This window comes from Cyprinodon variegatus, unplaced genomic scaffold, assembly GCF_000732505.1.
Source record: "Cyprinodon variegatus isolate N-32 unplaced genomic scaffold, C_variegatus-1.0 Scaffold908, whole genome shotgun sequence".
In the NCBI taxonomy this organism is placed as follows: domain Eukaryota; kingdom Metazoa; phylum Chordata; class Actinopteri; order Cyprinodontiformes; family Cyprinodontidae; genus Cyprinodon; species Cyprinodon variegatus.
The window spans coordinates 253733-276232 of record NW_015151361.1 but is presented as its reverse complement, the minus strand read 5'-3'; the positions used below and the strand labels follow the sequence as shown (position 1 = coordinate 276232).

Sequence of the window (22500 nt, the reverse complement as noted above, 5' to 3'; positions counted from 1 at the left end):
TCGATTATGTGAGTGAAATTAGATTTTATTTTACTTTTTATAATTTTTTATAACAATACTTCATGTCATTATTGTTTTTTTGGAAAAAATTTTTTGCTGCTCTTGACAGCTCTCGCTTGGAAAAGAGATTGTATTTTTATTTTATGTCTGTAGTTTATTAGTAGAGCTAATGGCATGATTTAATCTGTGTATTTTTGGTTTAGGTAAAAATTGTATCCGATTACCAGATTAGTTGATGACTATTTCAATAGTGGAATAATGTAATGAATCATTTCAGCCCTAATTATGATAGAAATGAAGCTGGGATCAGTGAAAGAAACTTACTTTTACTGGAAAAAAATCTCTGAACTGCTGCCAGACCTTCCAATTCCTCACAAATGTTGTTCTTCTGCCCCCTGGTGGACACATGGAAGAGTGGCAGAGCGAGTGAGTTTATGAAATAAAATGGACTAATTAGATATCCATCAGTCTAACATTGTAAAGAATTACATTGGCGAAAATAAAATAAATTAAACTAACTATTTAATTAAGTACAAACTTAAACTATGAACACGATTTGATGTGCAAAAAGAAAACAGAAATAAAGAAGCAAGTAAAATGTTTTTGACTTTTCTTTAATGGCAGCTAATTTATTGGTTTATCTGGACTAAAATGTTCATTTCTGTTTTTGCTCCTGTTTGCCTGTTTTTGCTGAAGACGCCGTATTTATTGCAAATAGTAAACAGAAACCAAACCGCCTCATGAAACTATCCAGAGCTTCACAACAAGCTTCTTAATAGAGTATTTGAAGGAAAACAATACGTGTTCTTTGAGCCATTTTTCTTAAGTCAAAAGTGTGAATTGTGTTTTATTATTAATTCTCCTTTGGGATTCATTTTTTAATTTATTTTAATTATGCTGAAATTTAGACCTGTAAAAAACTGTGACACCCCTAAATACAAACCAGTGCAGCATCACACCGGATAAGAAGCACAGCAGCTAGAAGAAAAGCTAAAATAATGGGTAATAATATGTTTGGGTGAACTTTAAGGGCCATCAAGACTTTTTCCTTTATTTTTTATTTTTATTTTTTGTTTCTTTAGGGTTGCCCTGCTTATAATAACTATTACTATCTTTCCTGTCCTCTCTAAGGAGGAGCCTGATGCTGCTGTCACCATGTTTGACTGTGAGGATGATGTGTTCAGGGACTGCAGGTTCTCCACCAGAATTAAGGTTTTTCTAATGTAAGTCAAAAAGTTTATAATTGGTCTCATCTGCCCAGAGCACCTTCTTCTAGATGTTTTCTGCTTCATGATCTTGAATTGGAACCCCTTAAAACGAAATCTATGTAAAGAAATAACTTGATAGTCTCATCTCCACATACTGTAGTCTATTACAGGAAATGAAACTTATTCCAGAGATAAATTTATTCACATTCTCAGTAGATTTGGAAGATAACATGTGATGAGATATTACACTTTTTTCCCCCTGTTCTTTAGATGTATATTAGATTTGTTTATCCATTGTGCATCTATTTCAATAATTTCTATGGACTGTCTAGTTTTTAACTTTAAAATATGGGGGAGTGGTGGCCTAGTGGTTAGGGCATAGAGCTTGGAATCTCTAGGTTCTGGGTTCGAGGTGCACTCCCACAGACTGCCATTCTGGCTCTCTGAGCAAGACCCTGAACCCCACGCTGCTCCTGGGGCGCGCACGATGGCAGCCCACTGCTCCCCAAGGGGATAGGTTAAATGCAGAAGTAAATTTCTCCAATGTGAGATCAATAAAATTCAATTATTATTACATGTTGCTTTGTTCCAAAAAAGTCTAAAACAACAATCCACTGGACTTTGTTTTTCAAGTTTGAAGACGTTACGCTTCCCATCCAGGAAGCTTTCTCACTTCAAAATGTCAGAAATAGCGTTGAGTTCAAGACTTTAAAAAGTGGAACAAAAACAAAGCCTTGTTTTGGCTTAGAAAACATGCAAAGTTTGATCCCTAATTAATACTTTTTGGGTGGAGAGCCTTTACTTTAAACGTTTAATTTTACACTTTAGTGAACTGAACATTGTTCTCAGATGGTCCAAGGTTTGCAAACGTAATAACCCAGCCCTGCTCTCAATTCCTCTAAAACTTTATCCTGTTTGTCTACAGATCTTCCCTGAACACAGCTCTGGGGTTATATATGGTCAAACTACACTAAAGAGGATTCTGTATGTGAAGTAGAGGAAAAGGAAAGTGTTTGTACTGAATTTTATCTGGATGTAAAACAGTAAATGGGGCTATAGACTTTTCTGCCTTGATTGACAGTGATTAGACAGGCAAGGTCATATGGAGGACGATGGCCTCCATTTGCAGAAACATCCTACCATAAATATAGTTTAGGAAGATTAAAAAGTAGCTTTTTTTACTTTTTGGATAAAAATAGGATTATGCAAAGTTACAGACACATTTTATTATTATTTTTTTTTTTTACCTCTTTCTGGAGTTTGCCAGTCAGCCACCAGCCACACGAAGCAAAGAGTGGGCAGCAGCCACAGAGACGTAAACATGAGACTCACCATCAAGATAATGCAGGCCAGTCCTGCAGGTGGGTGATAACCCAGATGTGTTAGATCCGTATGTAGGGGGTACAGGTAGTGTTGTCATGAGGAAACATTAGTGCATGGTTGTTGTTCGATGTAACGGTAAATTAGAAAAGATTAGAGTCTCACCTAAGAAGAGAAAACTCAGGACCAACTGCAGAACGCTAAGAGCTTCTATGAACTCCTTCATCTGGGTTTTTTCTTTAGTCATTCTTCCAACCTAGTGTGGGTCAAAGTGTTAATTTTCAGCAATCAATAACATTTTTAAAGTTGGCATAAATTCAATACAACTTATTTGTCTTGCCACAATATATTTTACGCTTGTAAAAACAAATTCAAGATAAGAGAATCGATAACCTCTCTTTTATGATCAAAAACACATTTTTACCTGCTCCACTGCTTGTACCCCTAACCCTCTTCAATAGATGAAAGAAACTCTAAAACAGCAGCGACATTTAGCAGCCTGATCAAAAGACTCCCCCATGAATGAGCTCACACATGAGATTATTAATTTGCTCACAAATAAAGCTTTTATGAGTCGGCCTGTAGGGCCACACAGCAGCCTTTCTAAGGGCCCAGCATGGCAGCCTAAAGAAGCTTTTATGAGCTTTCTGCTTATAGCATAAAAAAACTGTTCTTTACCTTATTGGAGTTGATTCCAGGCGGCGTAATTTAAATGGATGAGCGTAGTCCGCTTCCACATAGTTCACTCCAGTGCACTTTGACCAGATTTCACTGTGAGGCTGCTGATAACAAATCCACTCCCACCCCGATACTTTGACATTCACACTGAGTCTGAGATAAACATAGCAAAGATTTATAGTTGGGTACTTTGCATTTTGGATCCTTGGAGCATCATCAGGGGGCATGGGATGATGTTAGATTAGATTAGGGCTACTTTGCTCTGCTTGGTCACTCTAGGGATCAAAAAGATTACATGACAACATGTCAGTCTGAATGAATCCCATCTGTTGATAGACAATGTCATTAGTTAAATTCAAAAACTAGACCTCTCGTAACCCTACTCTCTCTGTAACAATAGTCTTGGATAATTTATTACAAAACAGAGCGTGATTCAAGGTTTCTTTCTTACCAGAAAATAATAATAACTGATAAGGTGGTTGTTTGGTTTTACATGGTTTTCCTATCATAAGAGGGAAGTTCAGTAAGTAATGCCCTTGACCCACTTCCAGATGTTTGATCGAGCTGAAATTTTGCATCTGATGTTATTTAAATCTCTATAGATTAAGTAGCAATTACAGCTCTGAACTATTTGTTGTTTCTGACTTACAGGTGTTTGAACTGAGTAAAGTCTGAATTGGAGCCTGTTGAGTGTCGAACAGAGATCCAGTTTTCTATTGGAAAGGACGCACACCACGGGAGACTTTTGATGAAATTAAAGTAACTTATGGTGATGATGCCTGTTATATGACCTTGCAAAATGTTTTACAAGGTTATATTATGGGACACCATCACTATAAGTTACTTTCATTTGATCAAAAGTCTCCCATTGTGTGCGTCCTTTCAAATGCAAAAACTCAGACTTGACTCAGTTTTAACACCAGTAAATAAAAAAACACAATTAGTTCAGAGCTGTGATTTAGTACTAAATCTATAGAGATTTAAAACAACTTCACATGCAAAATTTCAGCTTGATCTTCCAAGAGTTTCATAAAACAGGAATTACAGGAGTGAACTGTGTTTGGATAAAGATTGATTCTTCAAGTACAGACACGCACATGATGTAGGAATATGAATGATTTCACAATTTCAGTCTCTTGCAGAATTATGCCAATGTTTTCTGTTCTCACTTTTCCTGTATGGATTCATTTGAATTTTTTAATATTGTTACTGAAATATAAATGAGTACCTATATTAATAGTCCTTTACCTCACAAATAAACTGCATGTAGAAAAAGTATTCATAACTCTTGGATAATTTTGCATTTTGTTTAGTTGTAATCAGTGTGTCTTGTAGGGAGTTGATGTGATCACTGGAGTTACAGCATTCAATTCAGTTTATTTATCTTGTGCCAATTAGGGTTGTCACGATACTAAACTTTTCAAGCACATAAGTTGCTAAATGGTATTGGCACCGCCATTTTTGTTTGCGTAATTTCCGCCTTGAGAGCCGTAGTATCGTGGCCCACCAATAAAAGGCGAGGGACCGTGCTAGCAGGATGTGTAAATGGTTGTAAGAACCAAGCTCGGCACAGTTAACCACCTCAAGTTCTCAGCAACCACCAATTAAAGAGAAGAACAGGAAAGCGAAGGCTGCGTCCGCCCTAATCCCTATATAGGGCACTATATAGTCCCCGCTCTGTAGTGATTGAGTGATTTAGGGGTTAGGGGGCACGTTCAGACACAGCCCATAATAAAAACGTCGACATACTAATACATACAGCATACATACGACACACTAATTCCCACTATAGGATTTGATTAATAGTTCTGTTTTTGCCTTTTTCTTCTTTGTTTAAAGGTGGCTGCTTAGCATCCTTCAGGTCTATTGCTGCCACATACTTGTAAGGAGTACAATAGCTTCATTAGGGGCTGTTGATTCAAACTCACAACTTTGTGATTTGTACCTGATTTTTTTCCATAGATGTAACTCTACCTTGTATGTGTAACTTCTAAATTTACATTCACACAGAAAAAAACATCTAACGTCACACGTATTTATCTGTTGACACAAGATACAAAAACAAATCTTAAATATAAAGTTTGAAAAGTTCAGTTTAGGCAAGTGGACAGGAAGTTTTCTAGAAGACGTGAAGGAATGCTCCCCACAATAAGTTAGAACTGAAAAAGACTCTTGGATGAGAGGCAAAACGTCTTCTAGAAAACTTCATGTCCAGTTGCCTAAACTGAACTTGTCAAACTTCACCATCACCTGGATGACTGAGATTCTCGATAAATCTTAAATTTTATTACGTATTGCGAATTTACACATTTTAACGGCTGCTTATCACTCTTATTGACAGCTATCTTAACCTCATATTACAGCTTCATCAGGAGTTGTAGATTTGTACTCTTAAAGTTGTGATTCATATTCCTAAATTTTTTATTTTTACTTGTATTATTGCTAGGTTATAACTTTCTTTATGGCTTCAAGCTTCTGTACTCACAGACGAAAATCTGATGTCATATTTAGGCCTTTGCATGAGTTGACAGCAACAAACAAACACAAATCTTACATTTATTCACCTAAATCACACCTAACATGTTTTCATTGACAGTAATCTAATCCAACATTAAATTAAGTGTGAAACATTCGGGTGTTATCAAACCTGCACTGCAAAAACTGACCTGAAAAGAAGAAAATATTTCTTAAAATCAAGTGTTCATTTAATCCGGTAATAACATGACCTGCCGAAAGAATTTGTATTTCTGCCCTTAGAATAAGATAATTAGATAAAATACACTTCAAATAAGATAGTGGAGTTGTTTTTCTAAAGCTGCTGCCAATTCAGTCGGAAAGCTGTATAAACGAAGTTTAGTTTTGTATACACTCTGTGTATACAAAACTCAAATCAAGGAAATCACTGTGCTGGTGAAGATTCTAAGTCATCCAGGTCATAGTCATTCTGAAAAAGTAAAAAAACAATCCACTGGAATTTGTTTCCAAGGTTTGAAGACGTTTCGCTTCCCATCCAGGAAGCTTTTTCCATCAAAATGAGAAAGCTTCCTCGACATTTTGAATTGAGAAAGCTTCCTGGATGGGAAGTGAAACCAAGGGCGCAGGTTTGATTTCAGCTTTGGTAGGGACACTATTGGTCTGATGTCATTGGTCCTATGCAAAAATATGCAGTCGTTTTTTTATGCTTGATGTGAAGATCATGGTGTATTTTGTTTAAAGAGAAAACCACCATTTCATGGTGTTATAACATTTGTACAAATTTGATAGGCGCTACACACACTAGATGCTGTTTATCAATCTTTTATGCATCACCGGCTCTGACGAATATGGAATTGGACTTTTTTTCCACTTTGAAAAGGTTTGCATTTGAAATGACTAGCTAATAAGACAGAAAGTAAATCTGTGCCTATTTAACAAACTATAGTCTAAATATGTCTGTTATATTTTGATTTATCCTGTTTTTTCTTTTGAAGATATACAATTGTGCAGAGGTAAATAGAGGTAAAACCCACTCTTATCTTTTAAATATTCTCTCTGTGTCATAAATCAATGCAAAATAATAGATTCAAGGGAGTCCAAATTAATTTATTGTATTTAAATGAGCACTGGAACTGACACTGAGCATTTAGAATATTAGTTTTACCCTACAAGTCATGTAGGCTGTAGTTACTCTATTTAACCCATATCATGTATTTTATCTTGTGCTGAAACAATTCATCGAAATAATCGATTATTGAAACGTCAACAAATTTAGTAATTGATTAATCAGTAACTGGAGTATAGAGACTCTAAAACATGTCTTCAGCTCACAGAGCGACCCACTTACAGTGGGAATTATAGCAAAATTGTAAAAAAATATATAAACATTTTGCATTTTAGATCAAAAATGTTTTCGTCTGTCAATATTCTCCATCCAGAACTCCTCTACTGCTGCAACAAAGCTATATTGTAAATTATAAACATGTTATTCACATCTAATTGTTGGTAGAGACAAGTAGGTCAGTCCAAAATTTTGGTAGCGACATGTCCCTATGGTCCTTATGCAAACTTATGCCCATGAGCAAAACGTCTTCAAACCTTCAGTGGATTGTTTTTTAACTTCTTCACAAGGAAATCACTCATTTCAGGCAAAAACTACTTTTGTTTTGATTTTTTGCAGGTGAAATGCAAAACTCCTACTGTTATACTCTACATTTTTATCGAAATCTTGCTTTAATGACAATATAAAAAGTAGTATGTTTCATCACACTAGGAATCACATGTTTACTTATTATGGCAAGCCTTTAAATTATATGTAATTTCATCCCACGTGACATCATTGGGTCGGTCTAGAAACATCAACTGTTTGTAATATTTCTGCCTTTATTTATTTATTTTTTTGCATTATCTGCAGCTATTATTAGTAGTGACTAAAGCATGCAGCATCTCCCCGCAGCTGGACTCAGAGCGCCCCCCCTTCTGCATTGTTGTTTTTTTTCCTCCTTCCACAAACACCAGCAGTCGTCTGCTCACAGGAAGCACTCCGCTCTATGAATATTAATATGGATGCAAATTCATTGCGAGGATGCCCAGCCAACGCAGCGCGCTGATGTCTGCGCATTTCTGTTTTGACGTTTTTATTCACCGCTCTCCTCCTCCTCCCTGCTCGCTTCTGATCTGAACTGGAAGCATGGCTCTTCCTTGGGGGGAGCCTCACCGAGGATCTGTTTGTGTACCTTGGTGTTGAAGCCAGCATGATGGTCTGCGCGCAGACCGCAGCACACAGAGCGCGCCGTTTATCGTGAAAATGGGAGAGCTTTCACGTCAGGCGTCAGTCCACTGATGTGCGTCTGAATTTCAAGCGTCTATTGACACATCTGCGATCGGATTTTCTCCGCCGACCTCCTCTGTCTGCCAAAGACAGCTGTGTCATCAACAGCCGGCGTGGTTTTGTTGTTGTCTGATTTTTTTTCTTCCAATTTTTTTTTTGTACAACTGGATAGAGCCTCTGCGCCAACCCTATCCTGTAGTCTCCCAGGTATGTATCACACCTTGATTCTGCTACATGTTTTGCTCCATAAAGAGCCGCTTGCATCACCTAACCCATATAGCCAGCTGTCAGCGTCCAAATGCGCCGTCCGTGCGTGTGTGTTTATTAGCAGACGGGAATTTGTGTCTGGATGGCACAGAAACGTCGGGCCTAATTGGTATTTTTACGCGTAAATCGTAAGAGTCTAGATCTGACAGCGAGCCCGATGTGTGCTCACAAGCCAGATTATTCAACCTTGAGGACTCGCAGATCCTGTCGGGTAAAAAAATGAAATAAAAATACGGGGCCTTTTTCTCCATAACAGAGAGAAGATGTGCCAGCATGATCCCTGCGCAGCGCTGTTTGGGTTCAGTCGTGACAAGCCTTTATTAATATTTCACCATAAAACAAGCCACCAGCCATCATCAGCTGACTGGATATGCATGAACACGCACTGTTTGCTCTCTTCCTTGTCTTTTTTTTTTCTTTCTCTAAATCAAACCAAAGCAGTGGCAGCGATGGTATTTGGGGACCCTTTAGACGGCAGGATGGAGGAGAGAGAAAAAACCGCATGCTTGCGCTTATGGCAGAAGGAGTGGGGCTGTAAATACAGCAAGGTTGAATGTGTGTGCTGGAGAATGGGCGGTATTTCTGCGATTGTGGAAAAAAAAGAAAAAAGACGAGTGACGTTGTGAAGTGTATGGGGGTGCGCGTGTGCGCGCGCGCGCGCAGCCAGGTGAGGATGTGTTGGCGCGTCTTGGGAGGTGCAGGTGTCTGGACATCTTTTGGTGTTTTTTCTCCTCGCAGCAATAATCCTTTGGGCAATTATTGCTCCGTTTAATGTCGCAGCAAATGGACCTTTAATGTTCGCCTTCGTTGATCAGTTGTGAAATAAACGTAGGATTTGACGACTCAGCATCGTTTTTACCCCGATCATTTTCTACGGGCGTGACTGTCTCTCCAGAGGAAAAGCCTAAAGAATAGACTTCTGTGTGCCAGCGCTCACACCTTACTCTGATGTTAGAATTTAAGCCATTTTTTCTTTGCAGCTGACCTTAATGGCCCTTACATTGTTGATCTAATAAATCTCTTCTTCATTTGGATCTGTTCCAGGCCTCTTTAAACAAGCTGTTGTTGAATCCGCTCAGTTATAAATGGGTAAAAGTCTCTGCCATTTGCAGATTTTTTGATTAATTTCAGACAATAATTTCAGAATAAATTAATAATAATTGAACTTTATTAATCTCATATTGGAGACATTTACCTCTGCATTTAACCCATCCCCTTGGGGGAGCAGTGGGCAGCCATCGTGAGGTGAGGTGCCAGGGAGCAATCAGGGGTTAAGGGTCTTGCTCAGGAACCCAGAGTGGAGGCAGTGGATTTGAACCGGGTACTTGCACCTGCTCTAACCCACTAGGCCAGAGCTCTTCAACAGGGGGTCCCTGACCCCCAGGGGTCCACAAAGGTACTGCATGGGGGTCTAGAAGGTTTTGGTTTATTAGCCTTTTTTTAAATAATCCCCCCTGCAATTTTTTTCAACTAATGGAAATGTATTTAAATACACATTAGAATGAATTCAACAGACTGTTGAAGGCAGAAGATATCTTTCAGTCATCAATGCACACGTTCAGCGACACACAGGAGCTCTTTCAATCTGGGCACCGTTTCATTCACAACACCTGTCCCATCAACCAGGAATCAGAATCAGTAATACTTTAATAATCCCAGGGAGGAATTACTTTCATTACATTACTCCATCTGTTATAGAGTGACTATAGGACCAGTTTGATATAACACAATCTCATACAATATGTATAATTAGGGGGTCCATCTCGCCTTCAGTTTGGGGTTCCTTGGCCTGGAAAATGTTGAAGACCCCTGATCTAGGCCAAAAAAATATCAATGTTCTTTATGGACAGGTTAATCGTAACTATTTTTAAGGTCCAAATGTACTGGAATTAATCTCTTTTTTTGTGAAAGAATTGAGTTTAATGTCACTGGCCACACCCACACCTTGATGACTGCCACATCTACAGAATGAAACATTCACTCAAATAAATAGAAAAAGTGGATTAAACCACATCGTCAGCATAATCCATGTACAGAGAAGACATGGACCAGGTAAACTCAGGGCTGCGTGACCTACTGAAATTACTCAGAGTATGGCACAAATAGGAGTTCACACGAGGCAGAGGGAAATCATCTAAAGCCCTGCAAACCCTATTTAAGGGGAGATTTAGTACAAACTGTGTCTATGGGAGAGTTTCAAGGTAAAAAAAAAAAAAACTGCTGACTTTGGATAATATGGAGTGGTTTACATCAGATTGGTATGTCGTGGTATGACAATAAACAGCACACACTCTAAAACTCAACTCTGCAACCCCTTCTATCTTTTTTTACTGGCATGTAAAGCTTTCCCCTGATAACAAAAGCCAAGGTCGTTTGAAACTACTGCCTCAAGGTGAAGAAGCTCAGCTGGTTAGCAGCTTAGCTTTCCCAGTTAACACTTTCACTGAACTTGTCAAAGTATAATATGTGACAGAAATCTCAATTTACTTTAAATCTATTTTTAACAAGGTGAAAGCATTTTTTCTCCGACAAAAGTCAAGAAGTGCTTCTTATAGCCCTACTGGACATGGCCTTTCTAGGGGGTACAATCATGCTAGCACGCTAGCATGTTTAAGGTTCACGTTTGCACTGCAATTATGCTTGTAAAGGGAAGAAACAATTATTTAAAAGTTTGAACACCTTTTAAATCTATTCTAGCATTTAAATCTATTCTATCATTTAGTGGCATTTAAACCTCTGGATGACAACCAGAACCAGATCCACCAACAATAAGCAGTGACTTTGAGATTAGTGTTAGCAGTTAGCACTGTCGCTAAACTTATAAATTACCAATAAAAAATCTGTTCCCCAACAACTGTTGAATTTGGCTAAGCTATAGCATGTTTTTACTGTCACAAAGCCGTAAAAATTTACTGAAATAATGTTAAAAATTTGAACTCCAATTTAACATAAGTGGCATTTAAATCGTTACCCTGGTAACCCCAGCTTGCATCAAACAGCTGTTAGCATTGCAATGTATTGTGGTAGAAGGTTTTAGTTAATAAAATATATGGCATTACATGCAACCGAAACCATAAATCGATTCCATTAGGTGAAATATGAACCTGTTATCTGACAGCTAGGATGTGACATTCACTGGTATTACTGCCCACCCTTACAAAGTTTAGCTTGCTAGTGCTAATGCTACTAGCATTACTGATGTCTCCAATCAAGCTAAGGCTGGATTCAAAGTTAAGCTTTTCTTAACCACACATCCTATTACAGCTTTTAGGAAGCTGATATATTCAACCCCCATTCCTCTTTGTAATTTACAGCAAAAGTAGTTAAATGATATATTAAAAAATACTCTAACATTCATTAACTGCAAACATTTCAGGCTATCTAGATTTCCTTTTCTGCCTTATTTCCTTAAAAACCAAGAAAAGGCTGCTTGATGTTAATGAAAATCTTCCATGCAGCCTGAATTCTATTTGCTATTGAAGCAAATCTGGTGATTTATTATCTATTACTAAATAAACAGAGGCTTAAAAGCGCATGTCATCCGGTTTGAACGTTAAAAAAAAAAGGACATGAAGATTTATCTTTACCAGTTTTTCATGTTCAGAGCTTGAGTTTAGGTGAATTACCAGCAGGTCTGCTTTGACCTTGGATATGCATATTAAGAAGAAGTCCTCCTATACATGCCTTTTTATTATTCTTAAGCTAACATGCAAAGGAGCAGGCTGTCTCTGCATGCATTGGGTTGGACCAGCGGAGCAGGGATGGGTGAGAGCAGCTGTGAATTTGGGGTCATCGAGTGCGTGTGGTGAGATATACACGCTGAGCAGTGTGCCTTTAATGCAGAGGGAGGAGGGGAGGGGGCTGAAGCCGCACCACCTGTCATTGTCTGTTGCACTCACCTGGTGATCCTAAAACTCAGTCTGGAGATTTGATTTAATCTGAGAACAGCAGCTCAGAGTTTGTAGTTCAGTCGTTTTGTGTTTCATTGAAACTCTTCAGTCCTACAGAAGATTTATTCTGCCAAAGCAAGCAGAAACACAGACTGGGTAAGAGTTTTAGAAGGGCTGAACAGGACGCAACTGTCTGCAATTCTCTCTCAGATTCAGTCCTTTGAGCTGCTGTGGATCATTTTTAATTTCCAAAAAGCATGATGCTCACTGTTTGGAAAAAAGAGGAGGGCCACTGATTGGAATGGAAGACGGTGAGCTGCTGGTTGATGGAGACATTATTTTAAGCCCAGGAAAGCCATGCCTGGATGAGCATTAGTGGATTTCTTCCCCTTTTATTTCTGTGGATTTCCTAAAACACCCAAACAGATTTTTCCCTTAGAGTTTGAGCAGCAGCAGGGCATTAGGTTAGTAATACTAAAGCACATGTCTCCTGGTAACCATTGGTGCATTTCAAAATGAATACAATGATCTGCTGATTTTAGTCTGCAGGGCATTTATTTAGGAGAATGCACATTCTTTATACTTGGTTTACAATCCTTATTTTTGGCAACAGAAATGATGAAGAAAGGCTTTCATACTGCAGCATGAAAGAATTGCAAATGACTGCAGCCAAATTAAGAAATAGCGCTCTGATTTTCTGAATATTCATTTTGTATTAAAAACAGTTGTTGTATGAGATCTTACCATTATGGTCTCTCCCTTACCTACATACCATACAGATTGAAAAGCTGATCATTGAGCTTAGGGGATTTGTTTTACTAAATTGATTTAATGATTGTCAGTGTGGGAAAATTGACAAATTGTTATAATTAGATCCTTATTTCCGTGTTATTACATTAGAAGTTGTGAAATTAACTTTGGAACTGTAATTAAAGTAGTTTCTCTCTCTCTAAAATAAGGTTGTAAAAAACTGAGGCAAAACATCTACTCATTTAGGTTCTACCAATTGACTTGATGATAGTCTCTTTTTCTTTCAAAGAACTTATAATGTTAGTAATTTCTTTATTATTGAGTACTCTATAAGCTGATTTTGCTCTGCGCTGAGTACGATTTGGGTCATAATGAATCAGGTTCCTGTGCTTTGCTCTTGTTCCATTTGAGGTAAAAAAGAGCTGTCCAGAAAGAGATGCGTAGAGCTCTTCATACATTTTCAACATTGATTTCAGCCCAGTTTCCTTGAATCTACTCATAGTTCACCGTGAGGAAATTTGGATAACTGATATGAACAACAGATGGTGACTTAGAGCTATACTCATCAGAAATCCTAATCTTTCAGTGACCAGACCCAAATGGTGATCAGACCCTCAATCATTGGTACAAAGGTAATCCTTAAATTCTTTAGGAGGCATTATGAGGGTTTTTATGATTATTTCCTGTTTATTTATCCTATTTATTACCAGTTTTTATGATTATTTTTCATTTCTTAGAAAAAAAACACTGATACAGAATGTTTTGTTTGTAGGCAAAAAATAATTTGTTTGAGTTTGGATCACAAAGGCCACTTTAGGGTAAAACTGGAAACAAATTGGCTGAAACTGAGAGTCAAGAGTTAATCTGGAAATGATGCAAATCAGGGCTGAGCAGTTTATTACAATTTATTATAATGACTATTTTACAAACAAGGACATTTTCAAATAGCAGAAGAACTACATTTTGGTTACATTAAATTTAACATTGACTTTGTCGCTCCAGGCCTTAATGTGGGGATAATATGCTTAAAGGGGGTTTGCCAACACACAGAAGGGAAGAGCTAGTTAGATTTATGCGTAAGACCAGAAGACCAATTCCACACATCAGTAACAGTAAAATCCTGTGATGACCAACCCTCGTCAAGAAAGGTCATGAAAGCATTGAAAACCTGAAGTAAAAACAAATCGAATCTTAATTTTTGTTGAAATAAAATTGGAATTTAGATTTTTGCCAAAATCGTTTAGCTCTAATACAAATTCTTTGTATTTTTCTTTGGGTTTAAAATAACAATTATATTCTGTTTTATTCTTACTCAAGTATGAATGATGCAGTAAAATTGCATTACTGATGATAAGCAATAGCAGATTGTTAAACACATAAACTGTCAGTTTGAATGCTCATTCTTGTGTTTTCATAGAAGCTATTTCCTGGATCGGTATCATAAAACCATGATGATATTTTCACAAGACAGCCAAAATTTTTCGTTATATACCGTAGGTTGATTTGCATTGTTTTATGTTGTACTGACTCACGTTTACAAAGTGAAATATTCAAGCTCATTGGCTGTAATGCATCTGTATATAGCAGTTTAAAGCTTTTTATATTTATTCTGGTGTATTGCATAATGCCCAGCAATTCTCAAAGGAACTGATTGTTTAGCTTATGGTAATCTTCACAAATGAATATTAATGATGCTCATTTTAATGTGTCCTTTCTGTTTTTATTAAAGTAGATGCTGTTTGGTTAAATTCATTGACTTTTACTCATATTCAATCCCCAGTTTTAATCAGCTTCAGGATAAGATTCGCTTCTGTGGATTTCTACTAGTTTTCATTAACTTGAATCAATCAGAGGTCTCATTATAAATAGCTATAAGGTTAAAGGTTGTCCCTGGTGGCTCCTTGATTAAAGAGCAAACCATTTAACAAAGCATGTTACAGATGCTGTTTCAGATCAATGTGGATACTTCCCTCATTTTTTTAACTGAAGCTTCTTAAAACTACTGAGGTTTTTCTTTCTTTCTCTTGAGAGGGAAAGACATACATATATATCTCTCTCTCTCTATGTGTGTGTGTGTGTGTGTGTGTGTGTGTGTGTGTGTGTGTGTGTATATATATATAGAGAGAGATAACTATATCTATATAAATATATAGATATAGATATAGTTATACAAATATTAGAGGTAGACTGACGTATCAGCAGATATTAGTGCTTTATTCTTGTAATGCATTGGTCGATTTGTGCATCACTTCAGGCATTCAGCAGCCATACCTTGGAATCATCTTTTGATGTAGAAAAGTCAGATTTATCAATCCCTACATGGAACAATCTTTCTCAGCAGAATCACAGATGTTAGTTATATAAATGTGGAAATGCATGCAAAATAAATTACTTAAATCTAGCACAATTTGAACACTAACCTAAGATGTTCTAACACATGTTTGCTTTTAATGTGCTAATAATTGAAAAATCTAAAAAAAAAAGTTAAGTATCAATAAAAAAAATCTTCTACTACAACTTCCCATAAAAACACCATGTTTTTTCAAGTAGAAATTGTGACAATAATAGAATTGATCTTGATCAAGGTGCAAAAGCAACCATTATATACATCCCTCTGAAAGAGCAACATCTTTGATAAAGAAGTTAAGATAATGTTATTGACTGTTTATTTTGATTACTTTGATATGATGGACATAAACATATTTACAATAAATATGAACTTCAAAAAGAGTTAACATGCTAAACGGCACAATGTTACAAGTTTTTCAGCATTTTGTGTTTCTCCTCTCCTATAGATTTATTTAAGTAATGAAAGCTTTTCCATCCATTAACTAATTTTTTATTTTTTTTTTACCTTTAGGATAAAAAATCTGCTCTATCCAGAACTCCTCAAGTGGAAAAGTTTTAGTTTGGCCTGTTTTAACCTTTGGCTAATTAAAAAATCATCAACAGATTAATTGATTTGCAAAATAATGTTAGTTGCAGCCTTAGTCAAGACTTAATTTAGTTCATATTAATGGTAAATCTGATTATATCAACCAAATTTTACTGATGAAAATAAGCTGTAAATAACATAATCCTAACTTTAACTTCCAATATGTTGTTGTTGCAGGGGGATGAATAATGGTAGCTTTAAAAAAAAAAAAAAAAAGTAATAATACTTTTCTTGCAATTAAAAATTATAAACATGTGGTGTTTTAACTAGAGGTTATAGAGGGAGATTTGTTTCATTAATACTTAACTTTTGCAACTTGGATTTTGTTTCTGATGCACTGATGGATTATCAGAAGAGCACAAAAACAGAAAATCTTTAAAAGGCAGAATGTTCCTGCAGCTTAACAAATAATTCCTGTGCTTCATCTGGGAACTCCCTCTGCAGGCACATTAGTCAGTGTTTTTTTTTTTTTGTCCCAGGGCGCTCTGGCTTTTAAAAGCTCATATATGTCTGTCCTATGTCTGAGCTATGTGGACAAATTAACTAATGGGATTTTAAATTAAATGCTCCTTTTGAAGGCCTTTCTATCTTAATGGTAAACATCTTACGGAATCCAGTTTTCACTGCAGAGTGTAGTCAAGGGTAATGATGCGTGGTAATGATTTCCTTGAGGCAACTCATCTTTGTTCATTTCCCTCTGTTTTCTTCTCATTAAACCTTTCAAAGTCATTTGCATGGTACTATGCTAAATAAATAAAGTTAGACACCAGCAGTTCTTCCCCCCTCGTTGGCACTGAGAAACCGGTCTGAGGCCATTTTAAACACGTGCTGTCCTCCGTTTTTACAGCCTTTTTCATTCAGACGAGATACTATATTGTTTTTTTCTAAATGAAACGTTGTTTCCTCATTACAACTGAAGCTAAAATATTGGAATTTTTTATTTCTTTAAGCATATACTTGTCAGGAATGGTCAAGATCATTATGTTAATGCTTGCTCTCATTAATGTTCTACATTTATACCAAAACCTTCAAAAGACCTTGAATATATTTCACAGACTCACAAAGAGATAGCAACTTCATCCTCATGGCTGTTGGGTACTGAAAACTGTGAAGTCGGTCTGAAATGGATGTGGAGCCATAGAAAACTTTTGCACAGGTAATTTATTGTCTGCTACATTGCTAAAGGTCAGAGTCGGGCAGCAGAAATGCTCAACATAACAGAGGTAGTGTTTGAACGAGGCACCGGCATTCGGTCATAGAAACAAATCTGAGCTATAGTATATCTTAAGTGTGTTTTGAAAATGTCACAGCAATCATGTAGCCTACTTGCTTGGCTGCTTGTTAGCAAAACAAATACCCAAGTCATTGATTTTGAACACATGCAGATTTGAAATTTAAAATCTCAAATTCACATGATTGAGAAAGCCTTTGAAAGTGTTCTTAGCCCTTTACAGGTGAATAGTCATGTTATATGCACATAGAAAACAGACCAAAAACCATTTGATCATAAAAAAAATTGGGTTGTTTACACTAAGTGTTCGTCCTCATAGTGTTTAGTGTTTAATTTTGAGCCTAAATATTGAGCCTAAATAGAATTCCAGCACAGTGTGCACAGGAAGCTCTGTTACTTTGTTAGGATTATTATTATGAATGATGTGTGAGTCTGTTATACTGTAATATTACCTGCCTGTTGAGTGTCAGAACAAATGTTTTCCCAGGTAGTTTTTCTAATTAAGACAGTTCCTCTGTGCGGATATACAGTTATCATCTTTATTATGCATGTGGCAAAGATTTGGGAATGGAATCAGAGCGGTGTCCTTGATTTAAGAACAGAGTGTAATATTTTGATAATGCTGGATCCATGGATGTCTCCTCATCTGCAAACATCTATGATGTAATGATGTGGCAGACTGGAGTGGTATAAAATTCTTCTCTAACTGTGAATCGTGGCCACTTTACGAGATGTGAGCCCGGTTGGTAAGCGTTGCCTTTTGTTACTCTAAGCAACTTCTCAGATCAGAGTAAGATTACAATTTCTGTCTAAATCTGTTGTCATGTCTCATGGTTATTTAATACATATACATCATGAAGTGTTATCTAAAGAGTTTGTCCTGAGTGATCTCTTTTCAGGAAAATAACCAGAGAGAAAAAGCTTCAAAATGTAAACACAGAGGTTTCCATAACAACTTAATACAGTCTTACCGCCCTGCAGTCCCTCATTGCGAGGTCAAAGACCAACCAGTATAGATGAAATAAATCGATCCCCAGCAACTCTATATTCTAACCAATCCTCCCAAGGATGTTGTATCAGAACAAAAGAGAAGAACATACCTATTCCTAACAAACACAAAAAGCGACACTGTTAAGGACCAGTTTATCCTTCTATCATATTGTTTGTGCATAAACTGTAGAGACTGTTGAGATACGATCCCTAGTGTCAGTATTAATAAGCGTGTTTCTACACACACCTCTATCAATTTATAAGCCACATGTGAATGCATTGGCTGCTTTAGTGTCAATAAACACCAATCCTTCATTCCCAGCACATCCATCTAAAGCCCCTGTCACACCTTGACGATTTAGACCAGCATATGCCTGACGTATGATAAATCTGGCAAAAACTCTGGAATACGTTGGATAAGTTATGAGTCAGTTTTGTATAAGTTATGAGCACGCTGAAACATGCTGAAGCATCCTGGCACACGTCGACATACGGCGAGTACGTCAAAATATCCCGACATACTTACCATATCTCGACTTATGCCAGCATATGCTCATACGTGGGCCATAAGTTACAGGTTACAGGTTAGTTATCTAATCATTGACATACGTTAGGTGTAAGTTTCTCATAGGTCGTGGCGTCTAGCTTATCAAAAACATATAGGTAACTTGTACTTGTGTATTACTTATGCGTAACTTATCAAGAACTTATCTCCAACGCATATCAACGTATCTGACGTGTTCCAGATGACCGCTGAACATGTTTCTAACTTACAGCTACTGTATATTGGCGTATTGGCAGCATTTTGGTATCAAAAGGGGATTCACAGGAGGAAACTATTAGTTCTCCTCCAGACTGTATCCCCATCATAGAGTGAGCGAGAGGGTGAGTGTGATGGATCCTCCCTGCATTCACGCCCACGACCAACAAACTTCCTAGACGACATGACGCTGAATCGGCTGAAATGATGCTTGTGCATCATTTAATAGGCATTAAACTGCCGTGCGACATGCATAAGTAAGGCTGTCGCTGGACATACGCTCTGGACTTGTTATGCATACTCTATGTGTACGCCCAAATTGAAAAAAATACATAGAAAGCTAAGAGTATGCCAGCATTTTAGCAGATTCTGGGATGTCTGGCATACCCTGTCTAAATCGGCTAGGTGTGACCGGGCCCTAAGAATCAAATATTTCTTTGTTTTTAACACTTGATCTTTTAAAATTTCCCCATCCTTTCTGGGAGGTGCTAACTGGCTTAGCCACAGTAGTCTACTTCCAGATGCGCAGTATCCCACCTACTTTATTATTATAAAAAGTGTTTTATTTACTAACAAACTGAGTAAAAAAAAGTGTAAATCTCAAAAATAACAAACACAGCGGACAGGACTCGGTAGCTAATGTTTCAGAAAATCTTTGTATGACACCAAAGTGAATTGTGGGCATACAAATCTAAAATTTCTCATGCTTCTGCCCTATGTGGACTTCTGTTTGGGTTCCTTTTTGAGTTTTCAGTTGCAATGTGGTTCTGTTTTTTTCTTGCTCATTGGTTTATTTCCCATTGTGTGTCATTGAAGTTGTTTTCTAGCAGAGTTGTATTTTTTGTGTTACTCTCTATTACCCCCTTGTGTTGGTCGTCTTTCCCCTACCTTCTACACAGTACATTTTGCAGTGTTTAAGTAACGCTTTGAGTTAAATTTAACACCAATCCGAGTGCATTTGTCCCAGTCTAAATTAGTGTTAAATTAACTCTCTACATAGAGTATATCTCCAGTTTCTTTTTGCAATAACTCCAAAAGAGTCAATATACTTTGACCCTGCTTATTTAACACTTTGGTGTTTTCTGTGTAGTTGCTTCTATCAAGCCCTGCTCCTCGTCAGCTGATTAGCTCAGTCTTTGTTCTGTCTCCCTTAGGCCGGGCATATACTATACGATTTTTTGCCCTTTTTGGGCCGATTCTCCAGTCATGCAAGAATGGTTTTTTGATCAGGGTGAGTTTCAGCCTCAATCAGGAATCGTAGGTCGGGAGAAAATCAAACATTTTTGAAATTAAGCCGGCCATTGTAAGGTGTTGGTGGACAAATCTTGCTGTTGAAGCAAAGCTACAGGCCGATTCACAAGAACCTCGAACAATGGAGTTCTTCTTCTTCCAGATTGACGAGTCTGACCAGCGCCATCTCTTGGCACTGAGTCAGACGTGTGGTTTTTGGATGTGCAGTGAGAGCAGGTATATCGCATCAGAGCGTCGCGCCGCACGGTTCAAGAACATACATTGTGAGCTGTGAACTTTTTAACCCTGCGGTTTCGTCTTACAGTTTGAGCGGTAGCTGCTTTCAAGGATTAAAAATATCGTACAGTGTATGCCCAGCTTTATATACTTCTTCTGTGCAGTTCCTCAGTGCTGGTTTCTTTTTGTAACTTTGCTGTTTGTTGTTTTTTCCCCCCCCGGTGTCTCCCCTTTTTTTTTTCCTCTAATTGTTATTAGATTTTGCTTCTGTTGGCTTAAATCAGCAAAAACTTATCTTTGCCTCCTTCTACTCTGCGTTCGGGTCCACAGCCACATCCACCTTCCTTGAGAAAATGTCATATACCATGACTGTGTACATTTAAGGTTTCCTCAAACTTTGGTTTAATTTATTGAGTTTTCATGTGGTAACTCCACACAAAGCAGCGCATGGTTTTCTCTGGACATTGTAGCTCTGCTTTTAAATTTTTAGGCCTAGCTGGGCTTCTTATGGTCTTCTCTCGCTAATGGTTTCTCTTTGCCTCTCTTTTATCAGAGACACATTTTGAAAAGCAAAACCGAGCAGCTGTTTGTAAAAGCTAATTTCAAGGTTTTAGAATAACAAGCTTGTCCCAAAGATAATCTTTCAAAGATCCATAACACAGTGCTCCTTTTCGACATTGATTTAAACATAATTCTCTTAGACTTAGTCACGTTTTTCTGATCTGCCAGCTGTCCAAACCTCCCATTATAGTAAACACTGTTGAATACTTTGATGTATGTAATCTGCTATCACCTGCCATTTGCCCCCGTTACTGTCTTTTTTTATTTCATGCCGTCAGTTCCCTCAACAGCCGAGTGACAGGAAAACGGATTGCTTGAGTGAGACCCCAGGCTGAGAACCTGTCACTCACACATGTAGGGGCCAATAAAAGTTGTCCTTTCAATGCTGCTCCTGCATCTTAGCTTGGAGCAAGGGTCCTTAAAGGGCTCTCATAGAGGACTGAGGTCACCATCAGATATTTTAAAAACTTTTACCACATAGTCATAATACCAAAAGACATAGAAAACATTGTAACATTATTCTAATCAGAAACCTATTCTTTATATATTGCTATAATGCCATTGCTAAATTGCCCAACATAAGAAGTCCTGTTTTTAGTTTGCAATCAGTCCCACTGCATTGTTCTTTAAATAACTGCATTTTTTCTTCATTCAAGTTGGTAAGTAAGACAGCTTGCTAATTGTATAAGATGGTGTACATTTACCATAAAAAAACAACGGCATATATCTAATTATCCTATTTAAGGGCAAAAAAAGTACTAATTCCATTGGTGGATCATCTTATTTATCTGCTCAACTTAATGGCTTATTTTAACACACTTTTACTTATTCTCAGATCTTTTTTAAAGCAACAAATGAGACAAAAGGTAAGTTCTCATCAAACACATTTTTGTCAACCAGAGCAACAGATTTACATGTTATCCCTATGTAGCAGAGCAAAGTGACACAAAGTGACACGGGTGGAGCGTGACACCTGCGATGGATGGAAGTTTTCTGTCTTGTCAGGTCATAACAACCAATCAGGGACTTGATGTAGCTGTGATGAATGGTGGAGGAGCGAAGTAGGAACCAACCTAAATGAAAAAATTATATTATTAACGTAGAATGAATTAAGAAGGCTATGGAGTGAGTTTTGTTCCATTATTGTTGCAAGCAAAGAACACATTCTGGAAATCTGAAAAAAATACAATCCAGCAATAAAAACTTTGAAAAACTTATTAAAAATGGTTTTGAGAATAACATTGTTGTTTTTCAAACGTTATTTTTTTTTAAACCAAATTTACATTGTGAAATAATATGTTACTATTTCTCTTTTTCAGATTGAGTTTTTCAAATGATGTTCTTTTAAAATGATGTTCTACAAATCACTTTCTTTCCATCATTAAGGCCAATACAAACACTTCCTCTTGACCACTAATACTGTTGCTAATGTCCATGGAAACCAATACAAAGGCTTCTGACTTCAGAGGAATGTCCACCCACAGAGGTGAAAAGAATACAATTCGTAAAACGCAATCTGAAAAGAGAAATTTGACAAATAAAATGTAAAAATATCAAATCTGTAAAAAAAAAAAAAAAAATGTGTATATATATATATATGTATGTATGTATGTATGTATGTATGTATGTATGTATG

General features: G+C 37.2%; 2 protein-coding genes across 3 annotated transcripts in view; one reads left to right on the top strand and one right to left on the bottom strand.

Moving 5' to 3' along the window:
- The window catches only part of LOC107099793 (diacylglycerol O-acyltransferase 2-like), a 16425-nt gene extending 4480 nt beyond the window's left edge, over positions 1-11945 (bottom strand). The window contains exons 1-5 of the mRNA XM_015398060.1: positions 11868-11945; positions 3207-3481; positions 2694-2784; positions 2456-2563; positions 325-395 (exon numbers count right to left, since the gene is read on the bottom strand). Of these exons, the coding sequence (XP_015253546.1) occupies positions 325-395; positions 2456-2563; positions 2694-2775 (261 nt within the window). The 5' untranslated portion in view covers positions 2776-2784; positions 3207-3481; positions 11868-11945. The remainder of the gene's footprint in view (positions 1-324; positions 396-2455; positions 2564-2693; positions 2785-3206; positions 3482-11867) is intronic.
- Positions 1-22500, top strand: part of nyap1 (neuronal tyrosine-phosphorylated phosphoinositide-3-kinase adaptor 1) — a 71567-nt gene that overhangs the window by 6375 nt on the left and 42692 nt on the right. The window contains exon 3 of one of the 2 annotated variants that reach the window (XM_015398058.1): positions 1132-1223. The gene's annotated coding sequence lies outside the window, so the exon portion shown is untranslated. Of the gene's footprint in view, positions 1-1131; positions 1224-7734; positions 8221-22500 lie in introns of those variants that run through there. The other variant, XM_015398057.1, reaches the window with a different exon arrangement.